Genomic DNA, 26,566 nt, shown 5'->3' on the forward strand with positions numbered 1-26,566 from the left:
CATATATATAGAACTTCATCCAGAATATAAATGATGTATTTGGACACTTACCCGTGACCTCTTTTTTGTCCACAATCTCCACTTTCTGGGACTGGGCTGGCACCTCTAAGCTGGGAATGGCCTTCATGATACTGGCTTGTGCTTCTTCCAGCATTTTCTCAAATTCCTTTCCGTTATAATGATCAAGATTCTGTCTCTTCTCTTCAAATTTTCTCTCTGCCTCCTGCAGAATATACATACATAGTTAGCTTACAGTCTCTGTATAGGACTACCTACAGGTAAGCTTTATGGCAACATGATTAAGCCTTAAATCCTGAGAATATAACAGGACTATTCTGTAATACAAAGACAGAAAGAGCATTCGTGTCTATATGGGCACCTTCCCAAACTCATTGACTAGGAGACTAGAAGCAAAAAAGCCATTTGGGTGCATTAAACTGGGGAACTAAGGGAACACTGGATAATGGCAGCTATAAAGTATATGTGCACTGTTCCTTGAGCCCAACTCACAAGGTGGAATAGAAATAATTAAGGTGGCCATACACCAGCAGATCCGCTCGCTTGGCGATGTCGCCAAGCGAGTGGATCTTCCCCCGATATCCCCACCTACGGGTGGGCGATATCGGGGAGCATTTAGGTAAAAAAAAAATAATCCGATCGTTTGGCCCTGGGGCCAAACGATTGGATTATGTGGGCGGCAATGGGGCAGTCGGATCGGGGACCGCATCAACGAGCCGATGCGGTCCCCGATCCGACCGGATTTTCTAACCTGGCCGATCGAGATCTGGCCAATTTCAGGCCAGATATCGGTCGGCCAGGCCGCTCTGCCCTGCCCATACACGGGCCGATTAGCTGCCGAATCGGTCCAAGGGACCGATATCGGCAGCTATAGTCGGCCCGTGTATGGCCACCCTAAGGATTAGGGGACATAAAGATGCAGGCACTCTCTCTATGCACAACATTGTCAATATTCATCATCTGCTCTGCACCAACACAAAGTGAAAAGGGGGTTTGTTGGGGAGCGCAGGGGTGTAGGGGGCCCAGTAAGGCCCTCGCCCAGGCCAAACAGCAGGGGGCGTACATGTTACACCTTCATGGTAGTATTAGTATTAAAATTGCCAATACTGAAAAATATCAAATAAATAAAGTGCTCAGAAAAAAAACTAAGGTATATGTAGGGTATATGTCTTTAAGACCAGGACAATATGGTGAAAGTGAACTGTCTATTTCCATGTATTATTAATATCATAAACCCTTCCTAGGAGCTCTGTAGATATCAGGGCCATTGTGGCTCCATTTGCTGCATGGCTGGTCAGTAAATGCGTGCTCAGTTCTACTTTCCCCTTACTTGCTTTGCTTCCTACAGAGATATAAGAATATACCTCAATGGACACCGCTCGGTTCCTGTAAGTCACTTGACTCATTTCCTCAATAAAAAGACTTTGCTTGGAAGATCCTTCCTGTGCGGCCGTCGGTGGGTTCCTCCTTGCACTTTCTGGGGTGACGCTGGGTGGCACGCTGGCAGTTTGATGGCTCACTAGTAATTCTGTGCTGTGACTGCTCTGGGTACTGGGGGCAGGAGTGTGGTTCACGAGTGCAGACGAGTGCTGGGACTGCTGCATGAGAACCGGAGAACTTTGAACTTGATGGACTCTGAGGCCGGCCGACAGGGGAACCACTTCCGATTTAACAGATGTGGTCGGCGATTCCACTGCTGCTCCTCCATCAGTTTGTGTTGGCTGAAGGTACACTTGGGACTTTTCCTCATGGACCTGGAGTGAATCAGTCTCAGTTACTCTTTCTGTTATTAGAACCTGGCTGGTCTGATTGTTGTCAATGGATTTGGAGGATCCGTCAGTGGCGTGTCTATTGGAACACAAAATGGTGGAATTAGACCTGTACAAGTAAACTTCTCAGCACCTGGGCTCATTATTCATTTTAGCAAAAGGAGATTTACCCCTATATGTAATATGGAAGGTAATAAAAGGCACAACATTTGCCCAGGTTTAGTAACCCATAGCAACCAATAAGAAAACAAAACTGCTAATATGTTCAAAACTTGAGAATAATGAATGTAAATATAATGAATGTAAATTGCCAAAGTGTTTAGAAGAGTTTTCTGAGTGATTTAACATTTATGTTGAGGGTTTACATTTCCTTTAACACTTCAGTAACCAATAGAAACCAGTTAGCTGTTAGCCTGACAGGTAAGAGTTGTGCAAAGGCTTAAATAGAAATAAATGGAGAAAAGTTGCCTTTAAATCACCTTCTTAAGGCAGAAAGGGCATCTGTCATGTTTCGGATCCTTTTCAGTAAGCTGTCCAGTTTGTGGGGCTCCTCTTTCAGAAATCTGACGGCCTCCACCTCCACACGCAAGACGGCCCGCATCTTATTCTGGAGGTACGGAAACTCTCCTACAGGGGCAATAGCAACACGGTGACATTATCTCCTATTGCACAGACACAAGCAGGACACACACAAAGCAAAAAGCTCCAAACTGTGCCATTTAATGGCCCATTGTGCAAATGATACATGTAGTGTTTCTGGGTTTTTTTCTTTCCCTGGGCAGAATGGAGATGGTGACACTTTTTGGCCAAGGTTTCATTACTTTGATGAGATCTTTACCTTTCAGGTTGGAAACAGCCTCTCCTATCTGGCGCAGCATGAAGGCCCGATCCTCAACGTCCTTTAGGGTGATCGACCTCTGGGATGTGCTCTGATCCTTTTTAAGGGATTCCACAAAGTCTTCAAGGTCACTGGAAAGCAGCATACACACATTATATGAAAATATTTGCGATTTATCAAAATGGCATCCTGATGCCTAGATTTTTCAGGCCACAATACATGGAACCTCCTATTGTTCTAGATCAGTGATCCCCAACCAGTGGCTCAGGGGCAACATGTTGCTCACCAACCCCTTGGATGTTGCTCTCAGTGGCCTCAAAGCAGGTGCTCATTTTTTTGAATACTTGGCTTGGAAGCAAGTTTTGGTTGCATAAAAACCATGTGTAAAGCCAAACAGAGCCTTCTATAGGCTGCCAGTCCACATAGGGGCTACCAAATAGCCAATCATAGCCCTTATATGGCACCTCCAGGTAACTTATTCATGCTTGTGTTGCTCCTCAACTCTTTTTACATTTAAATGTTGATCACGGGTAAAAAAGGTTGGGGATCCCTGTTCTATATCAACAACATGTTGTGTTTGCCACTGCCGCCTCCTCTGGGTGATGTTACAGTGGCAAAATGCACTAGTGTTACATTATAGTCTGTGGTTCCCAAACTGTAGGACTGACCCCCCCCCCCCCCCCGTGGGGGTTTAATTGAAATAAATAGAATACAGGTAGATCTGTTAATCTTACACAAGCTCCAGGCTAGTGATTTCGCCAGAAAAAAAAAAATACCCTTAATATATTAGTGTAAGCAGCTTCTAGCAAATGGCTGAACAGCTGTTCATAATGTGTTTTTATTTCCTAACCACAATAAGCCACTTCAGTGGCAGCCCCACTAATTATCCCAGCGCATTCACTTTCCCTGTTAGCTACACAAATGCAGTTGTAATGGGAAAGGGAAGGGCCACTCATCTATAAGTGATAGCTCAGACTTTCCTGTTGTTATTCTTCATTCTTCTGGTGTATAAAATGCATTCCGTCTGGGAATATCTACATAAATATCTCTCCGCATTGCTGCCTTGCACTGCAGGGGTCTTGGGTTCAATTCTGACCAAGGCACTATCAGCAATAAGCTTTCCCTGTCACATTCCATACACAGACAGTTTGATTGGCTCCTGATGAAACCATTGCATTGACTTCTCTGAATGATAAACTATCTATGTAAAGTGCTGCGGAAACATGTCATTGCTGTATAAATAAAGGTAATACATTGTATATCTGCATATAATACATAAGTAAATTGTAAATTATATCCTTATAAATGGCGCTTAGTGATGACATTTCTGTCACATGACTCACTGAAAAGTCCCTTCAGAGCTCCATGACCTGTATAAATGCACTTGGCTTTTGGCTTTGTGCTATTAGATGGTCATGGAATTCCTCAGTGACTTATATTTTACATAAGAGGGTACAATATTCACTGTATATACCCATAATATATATATATATATATGTGTGTATATTGCTGGTGATAGTCAAAAAAGACATACAGAGATGTTTGTCGACTTCAATCATTTTTTCTTCAGACCAACCCCTTGATATCCATATCCCAATACCTTCTCTGTCAGGGATTGTGTTAATGTATTCCCCATTATCAGTGCCAAGGAACAGTACAGTATATAATCCCTGGGACTTTATTCATAGCGGTGTTTCATAACCTTTCTCCTCAGCTTTGTGGAACCAACGTTGTGTGGTTTAATACCTGTGACGCACCAATTTCTATTTCCACGTTAATAAAGGGGGTCATGAAGACCAAGCCTAGAAAGCACAAGGGGCCTAATTCTGGCTGCAGACTCATAGGTTAAGAATCCCTGTAACTATAGTTATATAAAGAAATTCCACACCAAACATAGCAAGCAGCTATTTACGCAGACGCCTGGGTTTGGCTGAAGTCCATAAGGAATCCTGGATTCTTTATATCCTTTGTTAGAAAGATAATGATTCTTCCAGATAAAAAGAGCCCAGACAATAAGAGTGTTATATTAGTACAGTTACCTGACAAAGATACAACACAAGGCCAGAACATTGCTTCTCGGCCGCCCATGGGCTGTGGTTGAGGCAGTAAAATGTAAAGCCCCTGGGTGGCAGCCGTGTATAACTCATGCACTATTCCTGCCTGAGAGCTGCCGAGAGCGTCGGAAAGTAACACCCCGGTATTTTGCTTGTCAACAACATTAAGGATAACATTAAGATAAGGCAATGTGAATAAATGCTTTATGGAGCCTGTTCTAATGTACTCTGTGCATTCTAATCTCAAGGCAAATAGAGCCAGTTATTAGAGCTGGTAGCTATGAGCCTGTATCATTGCAATTATAGGAACTTAGTTGCTGTTTCTGCTGCACTTGAGACATAGCTCAGTTAGTATATGCTATGTGCTATTTTAATGCTCCAATTGGCTAAATGTTGCAAAACAAACTAAATGTCATCATAGGGTAGGGATGGGGAACAGTTGGTGCGGAAGAACTGCGCCTGCTTGAACCCATAAAACAGCTAAGAAACTGGGGTGCTGCCCCACACTGAGGTTAGCCCTGTCCTACCATAATGATTAGAGACCCTTGTATTAAATTGGATTATGGACAAAGTTCCTAAAGCCCCTACTTAGGAATCCATCGGTTCTCAGTGACCCCACCACAACTACAAGACCAAGCCACAGTGTTATGAGAAAAGGAGCATCTATAGGAGGGTCAGGGCAAAACACATCCTGATCTAAAGCCCTCCACCTGCTGTTAAATTACCACAGGCCACAGGTCGGGGATAAAGAGACTCATTCACTTGCCCCAAATTATGTACATTGTGCAGTAAACTTGAACACAATTCACAATTGCACACTACTGACCATGAGGTTTAAAGAATAGGATTCACCAATGTGCATCACTATGATTCCCTGGCAGAAACAGTATATTTGTCATGGGAACAATGGTGCCCTCAAATTCACTGCCATGGCTCCACTTTGTCTTCCAAAATCTCTGTTTGTGCTGTACATGTCTCCTATGCCATATTTATATTTACAGCCACCAAACTGGGGGGAAGGGATTGCCAGACACAATGGATCATCCAAGGTAGAAAGCCCTAAAAATATTGCTGTGGGGCCTAGTAATATTGAGTATTTTTTAGTTTGTCACCCCAACTGCAGTGCTGTCACTTTTTACCAGAATATAAACATCAACCCAGAGCCTTGGAATGAAACCAGGCCTGGACTGGCAATCTGTGGATTCTGACAAATGCCAGAGGGGCTGCTGTAAGATGCCACAGACAGTCACTATTTATTGGGCTCGTGGGGGCTGTTTGGGCCTCTGTGTACTTGAAATGCCAGGGCCGATTTTGAATCCAAGTCCAGACCTGAATGAAACACCCACGTACAACCTCCTCTCTGTCCGAACCATCACAGGCTCTTTTTACTCGGCTACTTGGCTTCTGGTTTTAGGGTTTTCTTTTTTTTTTTTTACCAAGGCAAATATTATGGGCTGTGTCCTAAAGCAAATGATTTCCTAAATCCTCCCATTCTAATGAAAGCTGAGACTTCAGATGAAGCAGTGTTTGGAAACAGGATTTCAGATAAAGGGAAACAGCTTTCCTTGGTGTGTAATGTTTGGCAGAGCCTATGAATATAATTACTGGCACTCTCATGGGCTCCAGCACCTCTTTTAGCATTTTATATGCTTATTTCTAATACCGGCGCTGGGAAGGAAGCTTAGAGAGGGGAACTATCAGCCCAACCCAGGCACAGGGTGGGGGGTGTACGGAATAAGGAGTATGTATGCGTTGCTAGTCTCCTAATATTCTGGTAGTGGCCCTCCTGCTATTTGTGTAAAATCCACACAAACCTACATTTTATTTGTACAATTAAACAAACTACTCTGTGCTGATAACTGGTTAATAAGTGTCAGTATCACTCATTTATGAAGACTGGACCAGTGCAGTAACACATGGCAGCCAACCAGATGTTTGCATTTATCTTCTGATTACCAGGACAGTGTTCAAAGCTATTTGATGATTGGTTATGGGTTGTTGCCCAGGTACAAAATATGCCGCACAGGGGCATCAGCTCTGAGGGACCACTTCACCTTTACCCTGTCATCAATCCATTGAGAATCCCTTCCACTTTTCAATGTCCTTGTCTCTACAATAGCACCACCTGCTGTTCATCCTGACTAGCTAATGTAGGAAGAAAATAATAGTGAGCAGAGACAAGTCATCCCATGTTTCTCTTGTTAGTTCTAAGAATGTTCTCCTTACAATAATTATCTCCGAGTCAGGCAGCTAAAACATTCAGCAATAAAATGACACTATTTGTTCAGTTTTCAAAATATTAAGACATTCAAGACAACAAGATCTGCTAGATATCTAAGGGGCCACACATTACTGAGGATCCTTTATTACTTCTAAGAGAACAAGAAAGAGATTGTTCCATACAGAAGGGAAAAGGACTGAACTGCACTGTATGTGCGGCACGGCCATTTTAGACATTGTATGACCCTAAATTGTGACTCTTTCTTCTTTGTTGTTCCTACAAACTGCTGCTATTTCTATTAAGCTAACAGCAGCAGTCGTGTATTCTGTATATTAAAGAACTTACTAATGTATGAATTCCCTGTTTTACACAGATAAATCTATCCATGTTGAACAAAGGCCGTAATGAGAATGGAGGAGATGCCCTGAGAGATGAAGGAAATGCCGATGGTGCAGACAGAGGGGGTGCAGCCCAGGCTGCTGCGTGGCCTCAGTTAATTCATTGCTGATAACAGACATGCCCCCAGTATAGGAAACCGACGACTGACTTGCCTTGGAACTCTACCAGCTGTTTGGCACAGGAACATTCTGTCGGCCTGAGATACCACAACAGCTGGTGAGCTTTCAAAGAAAATTTGTTATACTGCAAAATAAAAAACCTGAAAACAACACGTTTCCACAAAAAAAGGACTTATTGGTGTCAACACAGATCAAAGGCATTATAACCCAGCAACAGGTGTATCACTAAAACTAATAGCATACAGCACACACAGGCTGCCTGGCAGAGCTCCCTCCAAACATTCTCTGGATTTAGTTGATAAGGTAACATATTCTTTAGAGATGTAGCGAACTGTTCGCCGGTGAACTAATTCACGTGAACTTTTAGCGATGTTCGCAACTTTGGGTTCGCCTTAGCTGGAGCCAAATTTTGACCTCTTACCCCAGAGCCAGCAGATACATGGCAGCCAATCAGGCAGCTCTCCCTCCTGGACCATCCCTGGACCACTCCCTTCCATATATAAACCGAAGCCCAGCAGCCATTTTACATTCTGCCTGTGTGTGCTTGATGAGTTAGCATAGGGAGAGAGCTGTGCAGGGGTTTGAGGGACAGTTTAGGTAGCTTTGCTGAATAGTAATCTACTTTCTACTGCTCTGTATGTAGCTGCTGGGGGCAGCTGTCCTGCTGATCTCATCTGCTGTAACCCAATAGTCCTTGTAAGGACTGCTTTTATTTTCTGATTACTGTTACTCTTTCTTTTCATTGTGTACTGCAGCTCCGTCTGTGTGTGTTGGAGACAGGTGTGCTGCTCATAGTAGTGCACTAAGCACCAACCACACATTCACATCATTTTTTTTTATTTGTGTTTTTTTACTTTGCTACTGTAATTTATAGAGCCGAGTGCTATTAGTCTAGCTGTGTTGGGGACTGGTGTGCTGCTCCTAGTAGTTCACCCCCAGCACCAACCAGAGATCACTTTTTTTTTTTAATAATTTTTTTTTTTTTTTAACTTACTGTTCTTTAACGTGTCCAGTGCTGTTTGCTGTTGTTCATAGTAGTGCACCAAACACGTTACACATAGTAGTGACATTGCATTGCAATAAAATCACCTGAGCGCTGTTTTTCGACCAGCAATAATATATTCCGTATCCACTACCGTGGCGTTTTGTCTTTGCGTGTGAACCGGCTGTAACCTTTACACGACTTGATTGGCATGTAGACGCCGGACGTTTTGAAGCAGTTTATTACACAAGTTTAGAAATGTAGTGTGATTTCTGCCCTTTACAGCACAAAACGCAACGCTGTGTCAACAACGTATTTTTCAGAGAAATTTTTGCCCTTGATCCCCCTCCTGCATGCCACTGTCCAGGTCGTGGCACCCTTTAAACAACTTTAAAATCAGTTTTCTGGCCAGAAATGGCTTTTCTAGGTTTTAAAGTTCGCCTTCCCATTGAAGTCTATGGGGTTCGCAAAGTTCGCAAAAGTTCGCACTTTTTGGCAGAAGTTCGCGAACGGGTTCGCGAACGGGTTCGCGAACTTTTTTGTGAGGTTCGCTACATCTCTAATATTCTTTAATCAATACATCCAACTGGGATACCTGGGGCCCACTGAGTCCCCAACGCAAGGGCTCCCCCAGCCACTGCCATTCCTGCTCTGCTACTCACTTCGATGTTAAAAATTAAAGATGGCAGTGTGTTCCACTGTGGAATGCATGACCATCTTTCATTTATAACAGTGAATTAAGTAGTGCAATAGGGGGCAGGAAATGGTCCAAAATAGTATAGGTTTTTTATACAGGGCAGTGGTCACTATATAAGGATGGGGTAATAGGTATTCTTCTAAGCTGGAAATCACTCGGCCCTGGGCCCACTGGAAGATCCTCGGGTGTTGTGTTAGGCCTCACTGATTGCACATGAGTGAACATATATATATATATAAATATAAGCATGATGAGAGTTAAAGGCTATCTGACCTTGTGTGAGGACTTGTTATATTGCAAACTATTACTAAAAGCCTAGTAGAGCAATATGCAGTAGCACCTTTGGGGCTTGTCCTATATCATGTCTTTAAAACCAGCAGTGATACACAGTAAGATTTATTCAAGTAATAGAAGACATACATGTGAGCTAAGTCCTAAGAGCCTTGTAAAGTACATTTTCAAGAGAGCTGAAAAGCAAAACCAGGCAAGTGCAGCGTGAGAACATATTCATGAATTCTGTTCCTGGTCTACAAGGGAAATTCATTGGCAATGCATGGAAACTAGGAATAGATAAGCACCATTAAATATTCTGCTCATTGGTGAAAAACAAAATCGGTTTACAAGGTATGCAAAGACCCAAGCCAGCGGTTTTCCCTACATAGTCAGTACTTCAGTTATAAATAAGCGCACAGCCTGAAGTAGTGGAAAGAAAGGCATTCCCAGACAAGCAGTGATACAACAGGGATAACAGGTCTAGCATCTGCTGTGGGGCCCACGGGTATAGAGGGTTCACAATGACAATATATGTAGAAAAAATCTTATCTTTGGTAAAGTTTTGGGGGTGCCCTAAAGAAATGTGAGCGGTGGGATCAGTTGGGGCCACTACAATGCTGTTTTAGCCAAGAGGCAGGTGAGAACCTGGATTTAGGCAACAATTTACCAGGGAATGCAAAATTCCCACCCTGGTTAATTTAAAGGCTGAACTATACCCAACTCTAAACCCAACCAAAGCCACTCTTTGGCTGTTTGGCTACCTCATTCAGAACTGGTTGCAGATGACTAAAGAGACATGTCAGTGGAGCTCAGAAGCCACTGATCTAATTGATAAGCTCCGATCACATTGGAGTACGATAAAAATGCTCATAAAGACTCCACATATGTATTATTGGATCATACAATTCTTCTGGATCTGTACAAACAAATTGTATATAGTCTAGCTACTGCTGGATATTTTTGCCTTTCTTGTAGGCATCTAAAAACGGCACCTTTTTCAATATCAGTAACTTCAAAAGTGAAAAGCCGGCAGTTTTATTTCGTGTTCTTACCACAACTTTGCAACAATTTGTTCCTCGTCACCGAGGTACTTCTGGCGCTCTTGTTCCACCAAGACGCGCTGTCTCTGCACCGGGTCCTCCAGGCCCTTGACCATCTCAGTCACTTTGCTGCTGATTTCCATCTCCGCTTTCTTCATCATCAGCCTCACCGTCTCCTGGTTCTGCAGCTGTTACACAAAAGAAATCAGAGCCCATTTCTTCTCTCCCTCTCTAGGAGCTAAAACAAATCATTCAAGTCCTGATTCATTGATGTGGCTGAAAAGAAATCTCTGACTGAATAAAATATCATCTTCAAATGCCACTCATTACACTGCAAAAAACCCCATCCTGCTACTCTGGCCTCAATGCCATGTCTTAGCCTTAAGTCAGTGGGCCAAGAAGAGTCATGTGACATTTCTCGGTCAGTTCTACTGAGCAACATCACAAGACGTAATGTAATGTAATATGAATATGTTACTGGTCACTCGTGTTCTGATCTCTATGAACATAGCGGGGTGTGCTCTTACAGATCTGGGGGATGAGAGCTGAATTACTGGCAGAAGAGGCATATACTTTCCCTCCTCCTGATATTTCCACTACTTCTATTCAGAGTGAGGGCTCTTCTGGGTCTTCTTCCACCTACATATTGTCTATGACACTCAGACCAAAGATGTAATGTGCAGATCTGTCCCCTGAATACCCAGGATGCACCCAAAGACGCACGTATATGCCTAGCTTTTCTGCTTCAAGGCATCGGTTAAGCTCTGACAGTCAATATGAAGGACTCAAACGTGGAGGCCACTGCTAACTACATTTCCCTCCATATCTGTATCAAACTGAGCATTACATCCTGAGCCAGTGATCCTGAGTGACATGTGATCCCTTTGTCTGGCCTTTATCTCCCCCAATTCCCCATCCTTCCCACCACAGATCCTGCTGTTCTTTTATCTTGCACCGAGTATTTTCTCAGTTGCTTCTTCAGTTCCCGTTATCTTGTTCTTTCCATCAAAACTGCCAGCGGCTATCAGCATTTCCTTCCACAGATCCCTTCTCTGTGTAATTACTACTACATTGCTCTCTGTTCATACATATTTGTATCAGACTAGCAAGATATATATCATGGCTGTTTCTAAGATTATTTCCTATTTCCAGGTTGTCAGTCACATAAGGGGTTATGGGCAAGAGGTATTTTGGATTAGGCACTCAGGCTAAGATTGCCAGCACAAGAGAGAGAATGTAAAAGACACTTACTGATGAGGCAATTAAATGATTTGTTTTTCTTTACTCTTTACAGGAAAACCACAATGTACCTGACATACTGGTTTTTCATTGTGCAGCTCTTTGGGGCCCCATAAATGTGGCTATGCTTATGCTTGTGTCTAGTAAATAACAAAAGACCCCTATTCCTAACCTGCTATAGTAAACCAAGAATGACTTATGGCGCTGCAACTGGAGGCCCATGGCCAGGTTGTGGCCCTCCAAGATATTTTTATGGGCCCCAGAATGGCAACAGAGAAGTATCAAGAGATGCTTCCCCTTCAGTAAAATTAGCTTTTGCCATTGTACCTTGCCCAAGCTGAACAGCAGGGGATGCTACATATTCATTAAGAATTGTAATGTAGGGCTGTGACAGACAGGGAGATTAGTCTCCCCAAAATGCCATCCCACCGGCTAGAATGTAAATCGCCGGTGGGATGGCATATGTGGCGCAGCGATTTGCCGAAGTTGCCTTGAGATGAAACTGCCTTCCCATGCCATCCCACCGGAGATTTACTTTCTAGCCAGTGGGATGGCATTTTGGGGAGATTAGTTGCCTGCGACAACGGAGATTTTTGCGCGGCGGCCAATCTCCCTGTCTGGCACAGCCCTAAATGCCAAAATTGCTCTCAAGAGCACTCTGAGCAATTTTATCTTAAGTTATACATATCTGTTCTTTTTAAGGGCCACTGATCTAGGCAGAAATCTACCAGAAAATGACATGATTCCAAACATGGTGCTAAAAGCTTAATGCCAGTTACACATGGGCTTGCAGCACACTAGGGGTTACTTACCTGCAGTTGTCTCATCTTATGCAGCTGAAGACGAAGTTCGGCCACATTGCGCCTCATGTCCTGTAGGCTGACGTGCATTTCCTGCGAGCAGGTAGACGACTGCTGGTTGATAACAGTTATTGTTTCTGAAATGGCCAATGAATTCTTTGCAGCAGCAACACCTTGATTTCCTGCAGCAAATGACCAACATGCAATGCTGAGAACTAGAAATTGGATACTGGTGATGATAATAATACAAACATGATACAGAAACTAGAGGAGAAACTACAAATATATTTAATCTTATAATTATATAACCATTGGGCTTGATGGACTTGTCTCTATAGGAATGTGGACATCCAAGAAGGAAGCATTGGCCAATAAGCATTGGCATTTGCATCTGTCCTGATTCCTACCATGGCTTATTGGAACCTATGGAAACCCATGGGAGTCTACTCTCTGCTAAATGTCATAGTAAGAAATAGAAGCTACAGGCTGGACATAGGTGTAATTTATTTGGGCAGATCACCAATGTAGAGACATCCAGCCTCTGCACTACAGCTCTACAACAGTTTGGGGGCTAAAACCGTTCATGAGGCGGTAGAAGAACGGCAGGTAGGAGTCTCCTTTCCAGCCTTCCATAAGGACAGGGCTCACTTGTGTCCTCCAACCAGGCACAGCCAAACCCTTGTTTTTTTGCTTTTATACACTTTTGTCCAGGGTCTAAGTAGATTTATTAGTTAAGGTAAGTTGAGGTAAAGCCGTGTCAATAATGATGAAAACTATGTATTCAATGGGCAACCCACGACTTCATTATTTGTGGAATTGCACAAAGTCTTCTACACAGATCCATGTTGAAAGCACTGCCAGAACATCTATCACCGAAAGCGTTAAGGGGATCTGTCAATGTGTTTTGCAGGACAAACAAAACCTTCTCATTCTGCTGACAGGAAATGTATTTTGGAAGAGACACAAAATATCTGTGGCTGTTTTGTCTGGGCCTTAGCACAAACAATGAGCGAGACTTATCAGTTTGGTGGATCAGTGAGACCTCCCATTACTAAGGCTACAGTCTGTGCTGCTTCTGTGGGTGAGAGGCTCACTTACATTTCCTAAATAGCGACTGAGACGTGTTACAGTACCTGGCCGATCTGAGCTTGAAGCGCTGCCGTTGGCTGATTTTAAGACTCTGTCGCTGGAACAAAACCAGATACAATGGGATTATTGGAAACTGCAATAAAACTCAATGCATAACTGACATGCAGCGGGTATGTGTGTATGAGCTGGATAATCAGACGCGAGGGACAGAATAAGAATCTAATTACGGGCCCAACACCATCTTTTTCATGAGCATTGATAAATGAATGTAAATAAAATGGGCTTTTCTCTGGATTCCCATGCATATTTATAACAAGTGTTTTTAGTTCTAGTGAATTATTTAGCGGAACAGCGAGTCGTTTAACCCTAATTATAGTTGTGCCATTTCATTAGTCTTCTGGAAATTTTAAAGATTTCACTTTCGCATTCCAGTTCTTTTGAGTGCTCAGCTTTTCTTCTGATGTCTATACATGAAGCCATCACTGGAGGAAGTGATGAAGGCAGGAGACTGTGGACATCTCCAGAAGACTTTCCAGAACCAATGGCAGCCATCTCAATGGCAGTGGCTCCTGAACTGTGGATCTGGCCCCCCTTGGCGATCAGCTTAAAGGTGAATTAAAGTGAGATTTGGCTTAAACGCCTATTTACCGTCCTGTATGTTCTTGAAGATACGGTTGAATGGCTGATATTTTCCTATATTTGTAACTTTATGAGGTAAGAGGGCCCTGACTAAAGCTTGAACAACCAAGTAGGGGCTTGAACCAAAAAGTCTGACAACCATAGGTCTATAGAAGTCACATAGCTGAAGGTACATTGAAATGAGTGTTAGGATAGGGTATAAGGGCAAGGGCATATGGGACAGATTGTGGGCCTGCGGATAAGCTTATTATCCCTCCTGGCCTCTATATGCATTATTCATACAGTTTACCATAAGGGCCAAGTCAAACATAAAACCATTCTCACTAATTGCCCCACTCCCTTGTTCATCAGACAAGCTCCCACATTAATCATGTTCTTAAATCTCCTTGGAAATCACTTTCTAGAGGAAGCTTTTCATATTTCAGGTTTGGCTAGCACACCCTGAACTTGATCCCCCTCCCCTTTATATTCCAATCTGTCTCTGCAAACCATAGACTTGAATTAGCAGCTTAAATTTGCCCGTGTATGGCCATCTTGAGTCCTTTAGACCGATTCGGCAGCTTATCTACCATGTATGGGCCTCCTTGATCGATATCTGGCCAAAAATCGCCCAGGTGTCAATCTGGTAGGTTCGATTTTCCTGTCGGATTGGGGACAGCATTGGCTCACTGATGCAGCCTTTGGTTCAATATCCACTGTTGTAATTTGATGATTTGGCCCTGATGTCCTTAGGTGGGCATATTGTGAGAAGATCGCTTGGTGACAGAATGCTGAATTGCCCATTGTATCGGATAGGTTGGGTCTAATCATTGTGGCATTCCTTTCAAAAGCATAGCGTGACTATATATATATACACTTTTAATGGGAGGTGAGTTGTTTCTCTCTCTGGCTTTCCATTTAGAAACACAGTGTGGGTGCAAATGGGCACAGGTTACCAAAAATGAGCTGCAAGCAACACTTTGCTAGTCCTTGGTGGTTCATATACAGCGATGGGAGACATAGTCCTCCGGTTTTCGGACCTACTGGATGCGCAAGCAACAACCATTAATGACTTTGAGTCCCCCATGATAAGCCATATCTAATGAGAGCTTCTCTTCCCTTGTGCCATTGGCAGCTCCAATAACCACTAGCATTAAGCAGGATGCCTTATAAAGCACAGAGTTCATGCCATATCTTTTTTGCTCTGATCAAGCAAGCGCAGTCCATGCAAGGGTTAAAGCACGGTTAGTTAAGGTTATGCACGGGTACATCATATATCAGGGCTCTCTGGACCATTAAATTGCAAAGGCGCTAATCCTGTTATATTCAGCTGGGTCCCCCATGCAATTGCCTACTTGGAACATGCACAACTTGCGGCACTTGGCCAATGAATAATCTGCTGGTCACCATAAGCCTCATTCAGTTATTATTTGCACCAGTAGCATTCTCTAGAAGGAATAACAATTTGTATGGGGTCTGCAGGCGAAACAGAAGGCTCTTTGGAAAGATAATATTGGCGAGCCCAATGGATTGGGTTGCTACAATGTTCAGATTATGGAACTACAACATCCCTTGAGTGGATTTGGCTGTTGATAGGATGCTGGAAGTTGTAGTACAGTAAGAGCTGGAAAGTTGTAGGTTGCCCATTCTCGTTATAGATTGTGATACCTAAAGTTCATATTGATCAAACACTACAGTGTTAATACTTCTGGATTTTATCTCATATACCAAAAACCCTTCATGGTACATGAGCATGTCCTTTAACAACCTCTGGTTTAGTGATGCCTGGGTTTAACCCAATATCTGGTGCACCAACAGTTTCAGCATCCTCTCTACTAGCTGAGCTGGTGCCGGATGCAGATAATGATAATTACAACAGGATCACCAGACTTAGCCCGATCCTTATTTAGACCACATGGCAGGAGATATAAAAGGGCTGGGTGTGTTTTCCATGAATGTAACAGAGGATTCCTTTACACATAATTACCTAGGTGCAGAGTTGTTTGGGCTGGGCCCTTTCAAAAGTGCAGTCTGAACAAGACCAGTTAAACTGGCAATCTGTTTCTCCATGGCATGCATCCTCTCTCTGTAAAACAAGGGAATAACCTATTACCAGAAGCCTCTGTTTTAGCATTTCCCCCAGGCCATGATGAAATAACATGCAAGCAGTCAAAACAAGCAGCCCCGATACTTTTCGTTTAGCAGAAATCAAAGGGACATGAGCATATTACAGGCTACAGGCAACAACACATTAGAAGATTTAATTAGCATGGAAGGCACAGACCCCTTTCTTTTCAGCCAGAGAAATCCCTCAGAACTGAACGCTGGAAGTGTAAAGACTGGCCTTCTGCATGTTTGGAAGCTCCCATTTGTCATTTCACAAATTAATGAAAACAGTAAAACGTTACCGATTGGGAGACTGCCCACTTTCAACCATTGAGACTCTTCCATAGACGTCATTATCATGGTTACATAACATGCAATATGCACTTGGAGGTACAGCACCTCCATGATACAAATATCCCTCCCAATCTTCTTTCTTTATGTGTCTCACCATTGGCTGCCCCTTCCTTGTGCCAGTGGCCCAGAGCATGGTTTAGCAGCTAAATGAGGCCATATTGTAAGGGTCTTGTTGCTGCTATAGCGGCAAGCATTGCTACAGCTTATATAGGGTGGTCTTAGTCTTCCTGCTCTGTTGGAGATTAGGCTCCATTGGGTCTCGACAATCCGCAATACACGCACTGAATATCATATGAATATCAGTATGTGTATGGCGGATTGACGAGACAACCAATACTGCAAAAGCTTTGGATATCGCCTGTCTAGTCAATCGGGCTGGTCAAAAGATTTTAATTGGGTGCCGTTGAAGGCACCCAAGTAAAATCTGTGTTTACGGCTAAATTGGCAGAAGGGAGGTAAAATCCCTATTGTTTCTCCCTGCATATCTGATGATTCAGCCCAAATGTCAATGAGGGAAAAGAACCATCTTTCCTGCGACCAATGGTCACAGGAAAGATCGTAATTGCTATGTGTATGGCCACCTTTAGAGAAGATGAGCCATGGGCACTTCAGTAAGACTCTATTAGAGGTAGAAATTCCAGCACATCTTAGGGAAGGGGGTGCCACGTTCCTATCTACCAGCAGTTGCCAACAGCAGCCAGAAGTTGACAGCTACGGTTCATAAGCTCTAAAGTGCCAAATGTATGTCCCTGCCTAATGAGCGATGCAAGCACTGTGGGCTGGACTTACCAATTTGGCCAATATTGGCATAACATCCATTTTGACTCGACAAACCTATTGTAATCCAACAGATCAAAGCTGAAAAATCTGATCTTCCAAGTCTTTGTTTTGGTATGTGGGTGGGGCAATGGCGATGCATATCACCTCCATTTTAAATTAGCTCTACTCTTTCAGACTATCATTCCAAAAAGCAAACCAATAACATTTAGCTATCAGTATGGATGGGTCACAGCATAATAGATGAAGGCAGATAGCTGTGCTGTAACAAGCTTTGCACATACACAAACACTCAGGTAAGGGTAAGTCTGCCCCTGATGACAGCAGACAGAGGGAGAGGTTCCCCAGCAGAACCAGACTGTGCCTAGATACGGTTACACACAGCCTGACCCCGGCTTGGGTTCCCCTCATTACTTCTGCTTCAATCTAAACATTGACTTTAATCTAGTTTTGATGAAAAACCTAGTGATGAAGAGATAATTTCTTATTTTTTTCATCAAAATGTCGTTACCTTTGATAAGATACAGATGTAAAGCAAATATGTCTTTAAAACAAAACAAAAAAAATACTGTAAGCCCTTCAATCTATTTCCAGTTTGGTAATCTGGAAACAATTTCAAATTTTTAAGTAAATTATGACTTTTCAGGGACAATCTTGGCTTGCTCAGCAAACCGCACAATATATCAGGCGCGGAGAAAACAGCTCTTATTTACTGCAAGGGCAAGGAAACTATCCATGAGCTTTCCTCATTCCCACATTCTATTGCTTCAGGCTGTGGCCGGAGAGATTAAAGGCGCCTGATCTAAAATGAAATATGACGAAGAACCTAAAATCATCTGTTTACAAACTGCATGGTGAATTCATCCAAAAATACATGGCGTAGTGGCCCCTGCCTGTGTGAAATGGAGTCAGTGTTGGAGATACTTCAGAAGAGAACTTTCATCATCCCCATCAGGGTTGCAGAATGTAAAGGGGGTAATGTTAATAAGCTCACAATATGCATTAGGTCTAATGACACATAACAATCAGCAGGTAGCATTATCTGGTTACATTATTCTCATTGGTCACTGTAGGTTACTAGACCTGGTGCAAACTTTGCAACATTTACCCTTAAGGCCTCTAAAATGATGTGCAAACCATACGCCTTAGCGCTCCATAGGCTGCATAAAGCAAGGTTTAGCAATCCACTGCCCTAAGTGTCCCTTCAGACTTAAGGTCCCCATACACGGGACGATTATAGCTGCCAATATTGGTCCCTTAGACCAGCGTTTTTCAACCACTGTTCCGCGGCACACTAGTGTGCCGCGAGATGTTGCCTGGTGTGCCGTAGGCAGGGCACCAATGTACTAGGGGGGCACTGCTCTTGGCACCAATGTACTAGGGGGGCACTGCTGCTGGGCACCAATGTACTAGGGGGGCACTGCTGCTGGGCACAGAGTTAAATTTTTTAACATTTTCTAATGGTGGTGTGCCTCGTGATTTTTTTCATGAAACAAGTGTGCCTTTGCCCAAAAAAGGTTGAAAAACACTGCCTTAGACCGATTCAGCAGCTAATCGGCCTGTGTATGGGCACTACTGACGGGCCTGCCCGACCGATATCTGGCCTATAATCAGCCAGATATCGACCTGTCATTATAATTCGATCAATGCCCTGATATCTTTCTGACAGGTTTAAAAATTCCAGTAGAGCAAGGACCCCAATTGGCACATTCATATAGCCCTCTCCCAAGGTGTTGCCAAAGGCCCCGATTATGATCCAATTGTCCACCTACCGATTATCCCAATTTGGCCTAGCCGGTTGGTGGGCAAATCAGTTCAAGATCTGATTGTTTGGATGCCTCGCCAATTAAGTGGATCTTGAAGTGTATGCCCAGTTTTGCTAAACTGAGCTGAGGTTATTTAGGGGTGCAGGTATAAGTAATTGAATTGTATCAAAAAAGTTGCCTGTCCTAATGATAAAACTGGGCTCTCTCTTAATGATCACTCTAAGAAAGTACTTATTTGATGCCATGGTTTGTAGTTCAGACAAAGTAGATGGGAACTAGTAGTTTTGTTTAACCAGTTAGGGCACAGATTGAAATAACATGCAGCATGAACATTTTCTCTTTGTGCACTGAAAACTGCACCCCATTCCAGGAGGAATCCATGTCAAATTATTCCTTTTATAAGCAGGAATCACTGGCAGATAGGCCTCACAAGAGCCCAGGGTCCCCTTTAATAAGTTCTACTGTGCATTTGGGTGGCATGGGCTAATGAGGTCCTCAGTCAACTGGAGCCTGAAGTCTGAATGAGGGTCAAGCAGATGTTGATGGGAAAAGGCAATCTTTTATTCCCATCCGGACCAATGGTTTGCCAATTAGGTCAATAACCATTAGGTTGTTTCTATTCAATGTCTTATGTTTTCAGGCCCGCCACTATATCAGAATAGTATATATATATTTTTTTATGCTGCTGTTGCTGCTTTTTATTCCAAAGGACACATTATTTGTACATGGCTGACTTTAATTCCCATTTTTTGGTTGACAGACTGATTTCTTCTTCTTCTTCCCTCATTAAGTGTGTTTATATGTCTTATTGGATTATGCTACTGTTGGTTTCATTTTGCCGTGAAGAAAAACTGCTTTCTATTCAGAAGGGTTTATCTTCTACTTAAGGGCAAAGGCACACAATGTACTTTCAGGTGCTTAGTAGACCTGGGTGATTCCCAGCTCGAAGGAAGGGCAAAAAAACACTCATTATCACTTCCCAATTCAGTTCAATGGCAATCACCTGGACTCCCAAGTGCACTAATGGTCTGGACGATAGTCCAAGTCCAGATTGGGATTCAAAATAGGCCCTGGCATTCCAAGTACACAGAGACCCAAACATCCCTCCCCAGCCCAATAAATAGTGACTGTCTATGGCATCTTACAGCAGCCCCTCTGGCATTTGCCAGAACCCACAGATTGCCAGTCCCATATTCATTTGGAAATGCTGACTGCAGCATATGCCTTTGCCCAAAAAAATGTTATGTGCATGGTGCCCATACCGATATCAGTTGCCCATTCTGTGTTCTTGAACAGGCAGCTCATTGGCCCATGCATCAAGTCTAAAAATATCCCATTTCCTGACTGATATCTGATTAGGCTTTTCTAAATACTTCCAGTTCCACAGATAACAAGGTTGCTTTAGTATAGTATGCAGTCCATAGGCAGCAACCCTGCATGGGTTAATTGCATGATCTGATCATAGGACTAAAGGGCAAATATTTAGCCAATTTCCAAACAGCATTTTGGCAGCTTTCTAGTTGGTATGTTATAAGCTTATATTCATCCAGCTTTGTGTTGTCCTTAGATTTAAGACGACTAGAGCCTTCTATTCCAGCTCTTTTATGGCACTATATGTAAACAGGTAAGCCAAGGTAATCTACTGTGAGTATTATACTCTTATACCTTATAGCAGCTATAGGCATAGTAAATGATCCCTATCCTGGTTTAAAGTACATATACTAAAATAAAAATGAACAGATGCTTGATAATAATATCTTCTAATAACAGAATCAAGAACATTGTTTAGTAGAATGGCAAAGGCGTTTCATGGCTGTCTTTGCTAGTTTTGTTATGTAGGATGCGGAATCATTAGAGGGTTCTGTGACCTGACAGAATTGGGACATTGAAATGCCATGATCACTGGGCAGTTCATAATCTCCTATCCTTAAAAAAAAATTGTATCTACCGTCTACATAAAACAAACAACTTTGATGATGGACACAAGTATCACAAAGACAGAATGCTAGTATTTCTTCAATCCTAAGCAGAAATGTTAGTTCAGTTAAAACACATCTAGAAGAGACTTGTATATTCAGAGTGTAGTACTGTTAGGGCTGAGTTACAGACAAGGGGACCCAAAGGGCCGGTCACATATCTACGGTTGGATTTCATGGTAATGTTTATTTTTGCTCAGTTTGCTTAAGCTACTTCTTTGTCACTTATTCAAGAAACCTTATATACCCAGTAAGTAAGCCTGCAGCTCACTCACATATCCTAGAAGAGTTGGTGAAAGAGCTGCTGCAGAGCTAGAAACAGCTTCATTGGGATTATTTCTTATTTGTAAAAGGAAGATTCCACATCAGTCAGGGACCAACTATGAAAAGAAAAACAACAAATACTGCAGGCCAGCCAGCGTTTTCCCTTGCTATTCAGGGCAGACAGGTTACTGCTCCCCACACCATAAAACACTGTATATGGCCCACAGTGATGGATGCCTTCCTCCAACCTTATAGTAAAAGTCACCAAATACACTTTTCCACCCTGATTACCCTGAACTGAATGATCCCATTTCCCATAAAGCTTCTCGCTGGAGCCCACCACCACTCAGACTGGGAACATGACCAACAATAAGTTCATGCAACATAACACCACCTCCTTCCCCTCACTTGTTTCTCAATTACAACTTTTAGACCCAGACTGGCTTTGAAATCTGAAATGAAAACAAACTGAAAAATACAAGCCTGTGTTTTCTTACCTTGTATAGGGGTCTTTTGGTGGCACAGCTACTCCATACCCTCCAAATACTTGCTTATCGGTAGGAGATGGGACAATGTCCGCCATGCCCATTATTCCACCTGTGTTTCGCACTTTAGCTTCTACAAACATGCCAGGCCCTTGCTCCTTTTTAAATGACTGACGGAGAGGAGAAGATCTGTCGGCCTGCATGCCGTGGGGAGGCAGATGGGCATTATGGGCATGCATCTCCATCATCCTTATATCAGCCACTCTGTGAGGAGAGGTTGGGGGAGTTTTAGAACCAAGTGTCGGTAAGTGACTCTCTACGTGCTTACGGCTTTTTTGTCTGTACATGGATTGTTCCATCATCTCCATTTGCATAGAAGAATTAGAATAAGTGCTTGCAGATCTCAAGGACCCTCTGTGGTATGCAATAATATGATCAGGGACGTCGAGAGGGTGCCCACCATGTGATGATGCCATACTCATCCGTCCTTCATGGTATAAATAAGGGTCTTGGTAAATGCTGTCATTCCTTAGCAGCTGGACATTTTTATTGCCCATGTCCTCATCTGGTTTTACGTCTCTCCTTTCCAAAATAGCACTGGGGCTAGGAGATATGGATCTAGGTGCCGGCACGCTTGGTATTCTTTCCCTCTGCATGGTGTTGCTCTGTACCACTGCAGGCCTCCCACCGCCATAGGGGATTCTTGATGGAGATGATGGCATGGAGTGGGGAACAGGTGTGGGAGGGGGTGACACTGGGCCAGCATGGGAGGGGTATGTAGCAGAGCCAGGCCTATGGATCGCCGGGCCTTCCCGAACCGAGTAGGAAATATCTCGTTGCATCTGAAGAAAGAAGACAAAGACATTCAGCACAAGTATACATATAAAAGGCATATTGTAGATAACAGAATTGCTACTGAGCATTTTTATCTTAAGGTACCAGTGGTTTACAGTTTAAGGAGATATAAAATATCAGAAAAAAAAAAATTCACATGGGTGGCAGGAGTTCTTCTCAAAAAAATGCAAGCAGACTGGGAGTATTCTAGTAATGGGTTTTAGGTCTTTGACAGTGTTTAAACACAACGAAGAGGAAAGCACACACTAAGCAACACTTACATGTACTTTATTATATACTTACAAGTATGAAGATTAAAGTTGTACACTTATACCTGGAATTCTGGGAAAGCCAACCAACTATTAGTAACAAACTGAAGGGTCTCTGACTTATAGATAAGGAGAAAGGCCGTATGGACTGATGGAGAAGATCCCAAATACAAGCTCCCATTTAGTGCACCATTAGTTGCCCCCACACAGCAGCGCCAGTTACATCCCTGATACAACCTCACACTATTCAAACCTACCTTATGAATTATTAACTTTAAATCATTTGCAATAAACGTTTATGAAGATTTCTGTATTCCACAAATTAAAAAACACACATTTTTCTACAAACATACCTCCTTATCGTAGCGTATAGATAAAAGAAACTAAAAAAGAATTTAGCTGATTTAAGGAATGCAAGGTATTCCTGAGAATATGGGAAAGTTTGGCGCCACGTAGTTCATACATAGACATGCTGGTCTTATTATGAAAGAAAACAATGCCAAGCATGTCCGTCCTAGAATTCATTATTTACAGATAAAACTACACAAAATAGCAGAGGATCAAGGTCCCATTTGTTATCTTGCACCTGTGTTATCTGCATTTCATTGTTTACCTAAAATTAGGTTCATATGAATGTGCTGCATTTCTCTCTGGTTTGCAAAGCTGAATGTGATGGGAAACTGTGCTCCTAATCTCCCTACAGCATCGTTTTATTTACAGAAACAATGTCAGGGGAGTATCTATAGGTAATGTCCGGCACTTAGTTGGTCCTGGGACACTACACGCACCGATGATATCATCCGAAACGTTTCCTACGATATTTGGTGCGTGTATGGTGGCTCCACTAGGTGACCGATATCGGTCGATGAGCCAGGTTAAAAGATTTTGATTGGGTGCCATTGAAGGCGCCCGAGCAAAATGTACATTCAGGGCTGAATCAGCAGAATTCCTATTATTTCTACCTCCATATCTGATGATTCAACCCTGAATGTCAGTGGAGGGTGGGAATGAAAGATCGAAAATCGGTACATGTATGGCCACCTTAAGAAACGCAGTGCACTATGCCATGGCTTCTGTTTTGACATCTCACCATTTAATCCCATTCCATATCAGGACTGAAAATCTGGCCTGGAGGTGGTAAAAGCCTCACTTCTTCTTGGGGTAATGGCACCATGTCAAGAAACTCATTGCAACCAATTAGATCAGAGGCATAAATATTAGAGCAGCATGGGACCCTGTAAAGTCAAACGGGGGTGGACTGTGAGTGCCCTTTGCGGGTGCCAAGGGATGTCTGTTTAACCAAAATCAAATGAAGTCCCCTGGTAAGAAGCAGCTCTCCTCAATATCCCCTAAGCATGGCTGCAGTTGGTTCAGCCACAAAAGCTAAAGAGCCCTATTTATAGAAGAACACCCTACTTATTTTATAATAAAACCCCCTATGCTGAGGGAGTGTTTGTAAAAGGGTGAGCAGAGGTTTTAGATGTTTTTTCTTTTGTCAGAATGATTTGGGTGAATTATTTCAGCCTCCTTCAATGTGTTTTGATTCCTTTTTTTCCCCCCGAAAAGGCCCTTAGGTCGCTTTTAACAAAAATACAGGTATCGGACCCCTTATCCGGAAACCCGTTATCCAGAAAGCTCCGAATTACGGAAAGCCCGTCTCATATAGACTCCATTATAATCAAATAATTCAGAATTTTAAAACTGATTTCCTTTTTCTATGTGGAAATAAAATGGTACCTTGGAATTGATCCCAACTAAGATATAAATAATCCTTATTGGATGCAAAACAATCCTATTGGGTTTAATTAATGTTTTATTGATTTTTTTAGCAGACTTAAGGTGTTGAGATCCAAATTACGGAAAGACCCCTGATCCGGAATACCCTTGGTCCCAAGCATTCTGGATAAGGGGTCCTATACCTGTACTGATGAAACTGTTCTCCAGCTCGAACCTAGTAAAAACCTATTATTTCTAATTCCAGGATGAAGAACTTTATGAGATGAAAATGATTCATTCCTGCCCAGGGTTTGTCAAAGTGCTTTATATGCTGCTAAAATAATAATTTATAATTGTGACTACTTACAAACCACTGCAGTATTAAAACTGGTCAAATGATAAAACTCCTTTCTGCCAGAAAATGCATTTCTTCTTCGTTATAAAGAAGTTTGCTGTCCTCGTCAATAAAAAAGTTCTAATTTGAATGAGTTTATTTTCCCCTCTTTGACATCCATTGTGACAAACCTATCAGTGGACTTTATGCTACAGCTCAGATGTGGAGATACCCCTCTGTTTCCTACTAGAGGCATTACTGGGGAATATAAAAAAAAACCTCATCCAGCTTACAGCCCATAGACCATTTCAGTAACATTTAACTAATTCGACAGAATTTTCATTGCAGGCAGCACAGTGATGCAGTGATTAGTACTATTGCAGTGCAGCCCTGGGGTCCTAGGTTCAATTCCAGCCAGTGCCCTATCTGCAAGGAGTTTGTATGTTCTCCCCATGTCCCAGTGGGATTTGCAAGGTACTCTATGATGCACAAATTTGGTTGTTATTTGAGCCTTTTTCATCGGAATTCAGATTCAGACAAATCCAAGTGCCTGGCCGAACCAAATCAAAACATTCGGTATTTGATTGTATGTAAAAAAAAATGTGGATTCAGTGCACCCCTAACAGCTGGTTTTTAGTAGGGCTGTGAGGGTCAAAACTCCCTGCCCACTCTTTTAAATTAGAGAAACCAGGCAGGACTCTCTTAGATTGAGAGTGATGATTGGGGCTAATCACCGATTGCCACGTAATAAACCCGCCCCAACAACACCAGCCACACCCCTGATGTCACCTGTCACAACCATGTCACCACCCTACCCAGATTTTGCTCCTTCAGAAGGTGGCCCTAACCTTTACACAGTTAAGGCCAAACCAACCCTAACGGTGAAGACACACAGAGCTACTAGTAGCAGCTACTTGTCACGGCTACAGCAACAGACAATGCTGATCATTTACTGATAGTTAGCAGAGGCAATTCTCAGTACTGTCTATGGCAGGGGATTTTCTGGCTTTTAGTAGCCGTGACAAGTAGCTGCTACTAAGTAGCTCAGTGTGTCTTCACCCTAAGCAAAATGTATATGCTAAAGAGCTAGAGAAACTTGTAGAACCCACAAAGTAACCTTTCCAAACACAGCGCTTATTTGATAGATCTCACTTACTGGTATAAATCCTACACACAATACTGCAGTCATGTAAAGTGAACATTTTATTCACACTCATCAACATAAATTTATAGACAGAGGACAGTAGTCAGCCTGTTATTAATATCACTTCATACCCTAAACTGTAATTGAGAAGGCTCAGACATGGCACTAAAAAAACCCAAGGAACGTAGCATCATAAAATGAAAATCACAGCATATGGCGCCAAATATGACTTGTGCGTAATTTATTACCAGTACTAATACCAGTAGCTACCAAGTAGCTCCGTGTGTCTGTGCCCTAATATAATTTTTTTACAATTTGGGGATTTGTTATATATTTTGATAAAGAACAAGTTTTAGTGAGTCATGTAATACAAACGACATCAGTA

At 42.6% G+C, this 26,566-nt stretch overlaps 1 protein-coding gene across 16 annotated transcripts in view; it reads right to left on the bottom strand.

Moving 5' to 3' along the window:
- The window catches only part of kiaa1217 (sickle tail protein homolog), a 255,530-nt gene that overhangs the window by 8,819 nt on the left and 220,145 nt on the right, over positions 1 to 26,566 (bottom strand). For 15 of the 16 annotated variants that reach the window (XR_001171144.3, XM_012965645.3, XM_004915435.4 and 12 more), the window contains 9 exons: positions 21,897 to 22,726; positions 16,144 to 16,242; positions 13,583 to 13,635; positions 12,462 to 12,631; positions 10,423 to 10,598; positions 2,626 to 2,756; positions 2,267 to 2,414; positions 1,383 to 1,866; positions 52 to 223 (listed from right to left, as the gene is read on the bottom strand). Coding sequence is in view for 15 of the 16 variants with exons in the window: in XM_012965645.3 (XP_012821099.1) it covers positions 52 to 223; positions 1,383 to 1,866; positions 2,267 to 2,414; positions 2,626 to 2,756; positions 10,423 to 10,598; positions 12,462 to 12,631; positions 13,583 to 13,635; positions 16,144 to 16,242; positions 21,897 to 22,726 (2,263 nt within the window). In the remaining variant the exon portion in view is untranslated. The remainder of the gene's footprint in view (positions 1 to 51; positions 224 to 1,382; positions 1,867 to 2,266; positions 2,415 to 2,625; positions 2,757 to 10,422; positions 10,599 to 12,461; positions 12,632 to 13,582; positions 13,636 to 16,143; positions 16,243 to 21,896; positions 22,727 to 26,566) is intronic. The other variant, XM_012965644.3, reaches the window with a different exon arrangement.

This window comes from Xenopus tropicalis, chromosome 6 (genome assembly GCF_000004195.4).
Source record: "Xenopus tropicalis strain Nigerian chromosome 6, UCB_Xtro_10.0, whole genome shotgun sequence".
Lineage (NCBI taxonomy): Eukaryota > Metazoa > Chordata > Amphibia > Anura > Pipidae > Xenopus > Xenopus tropicalis.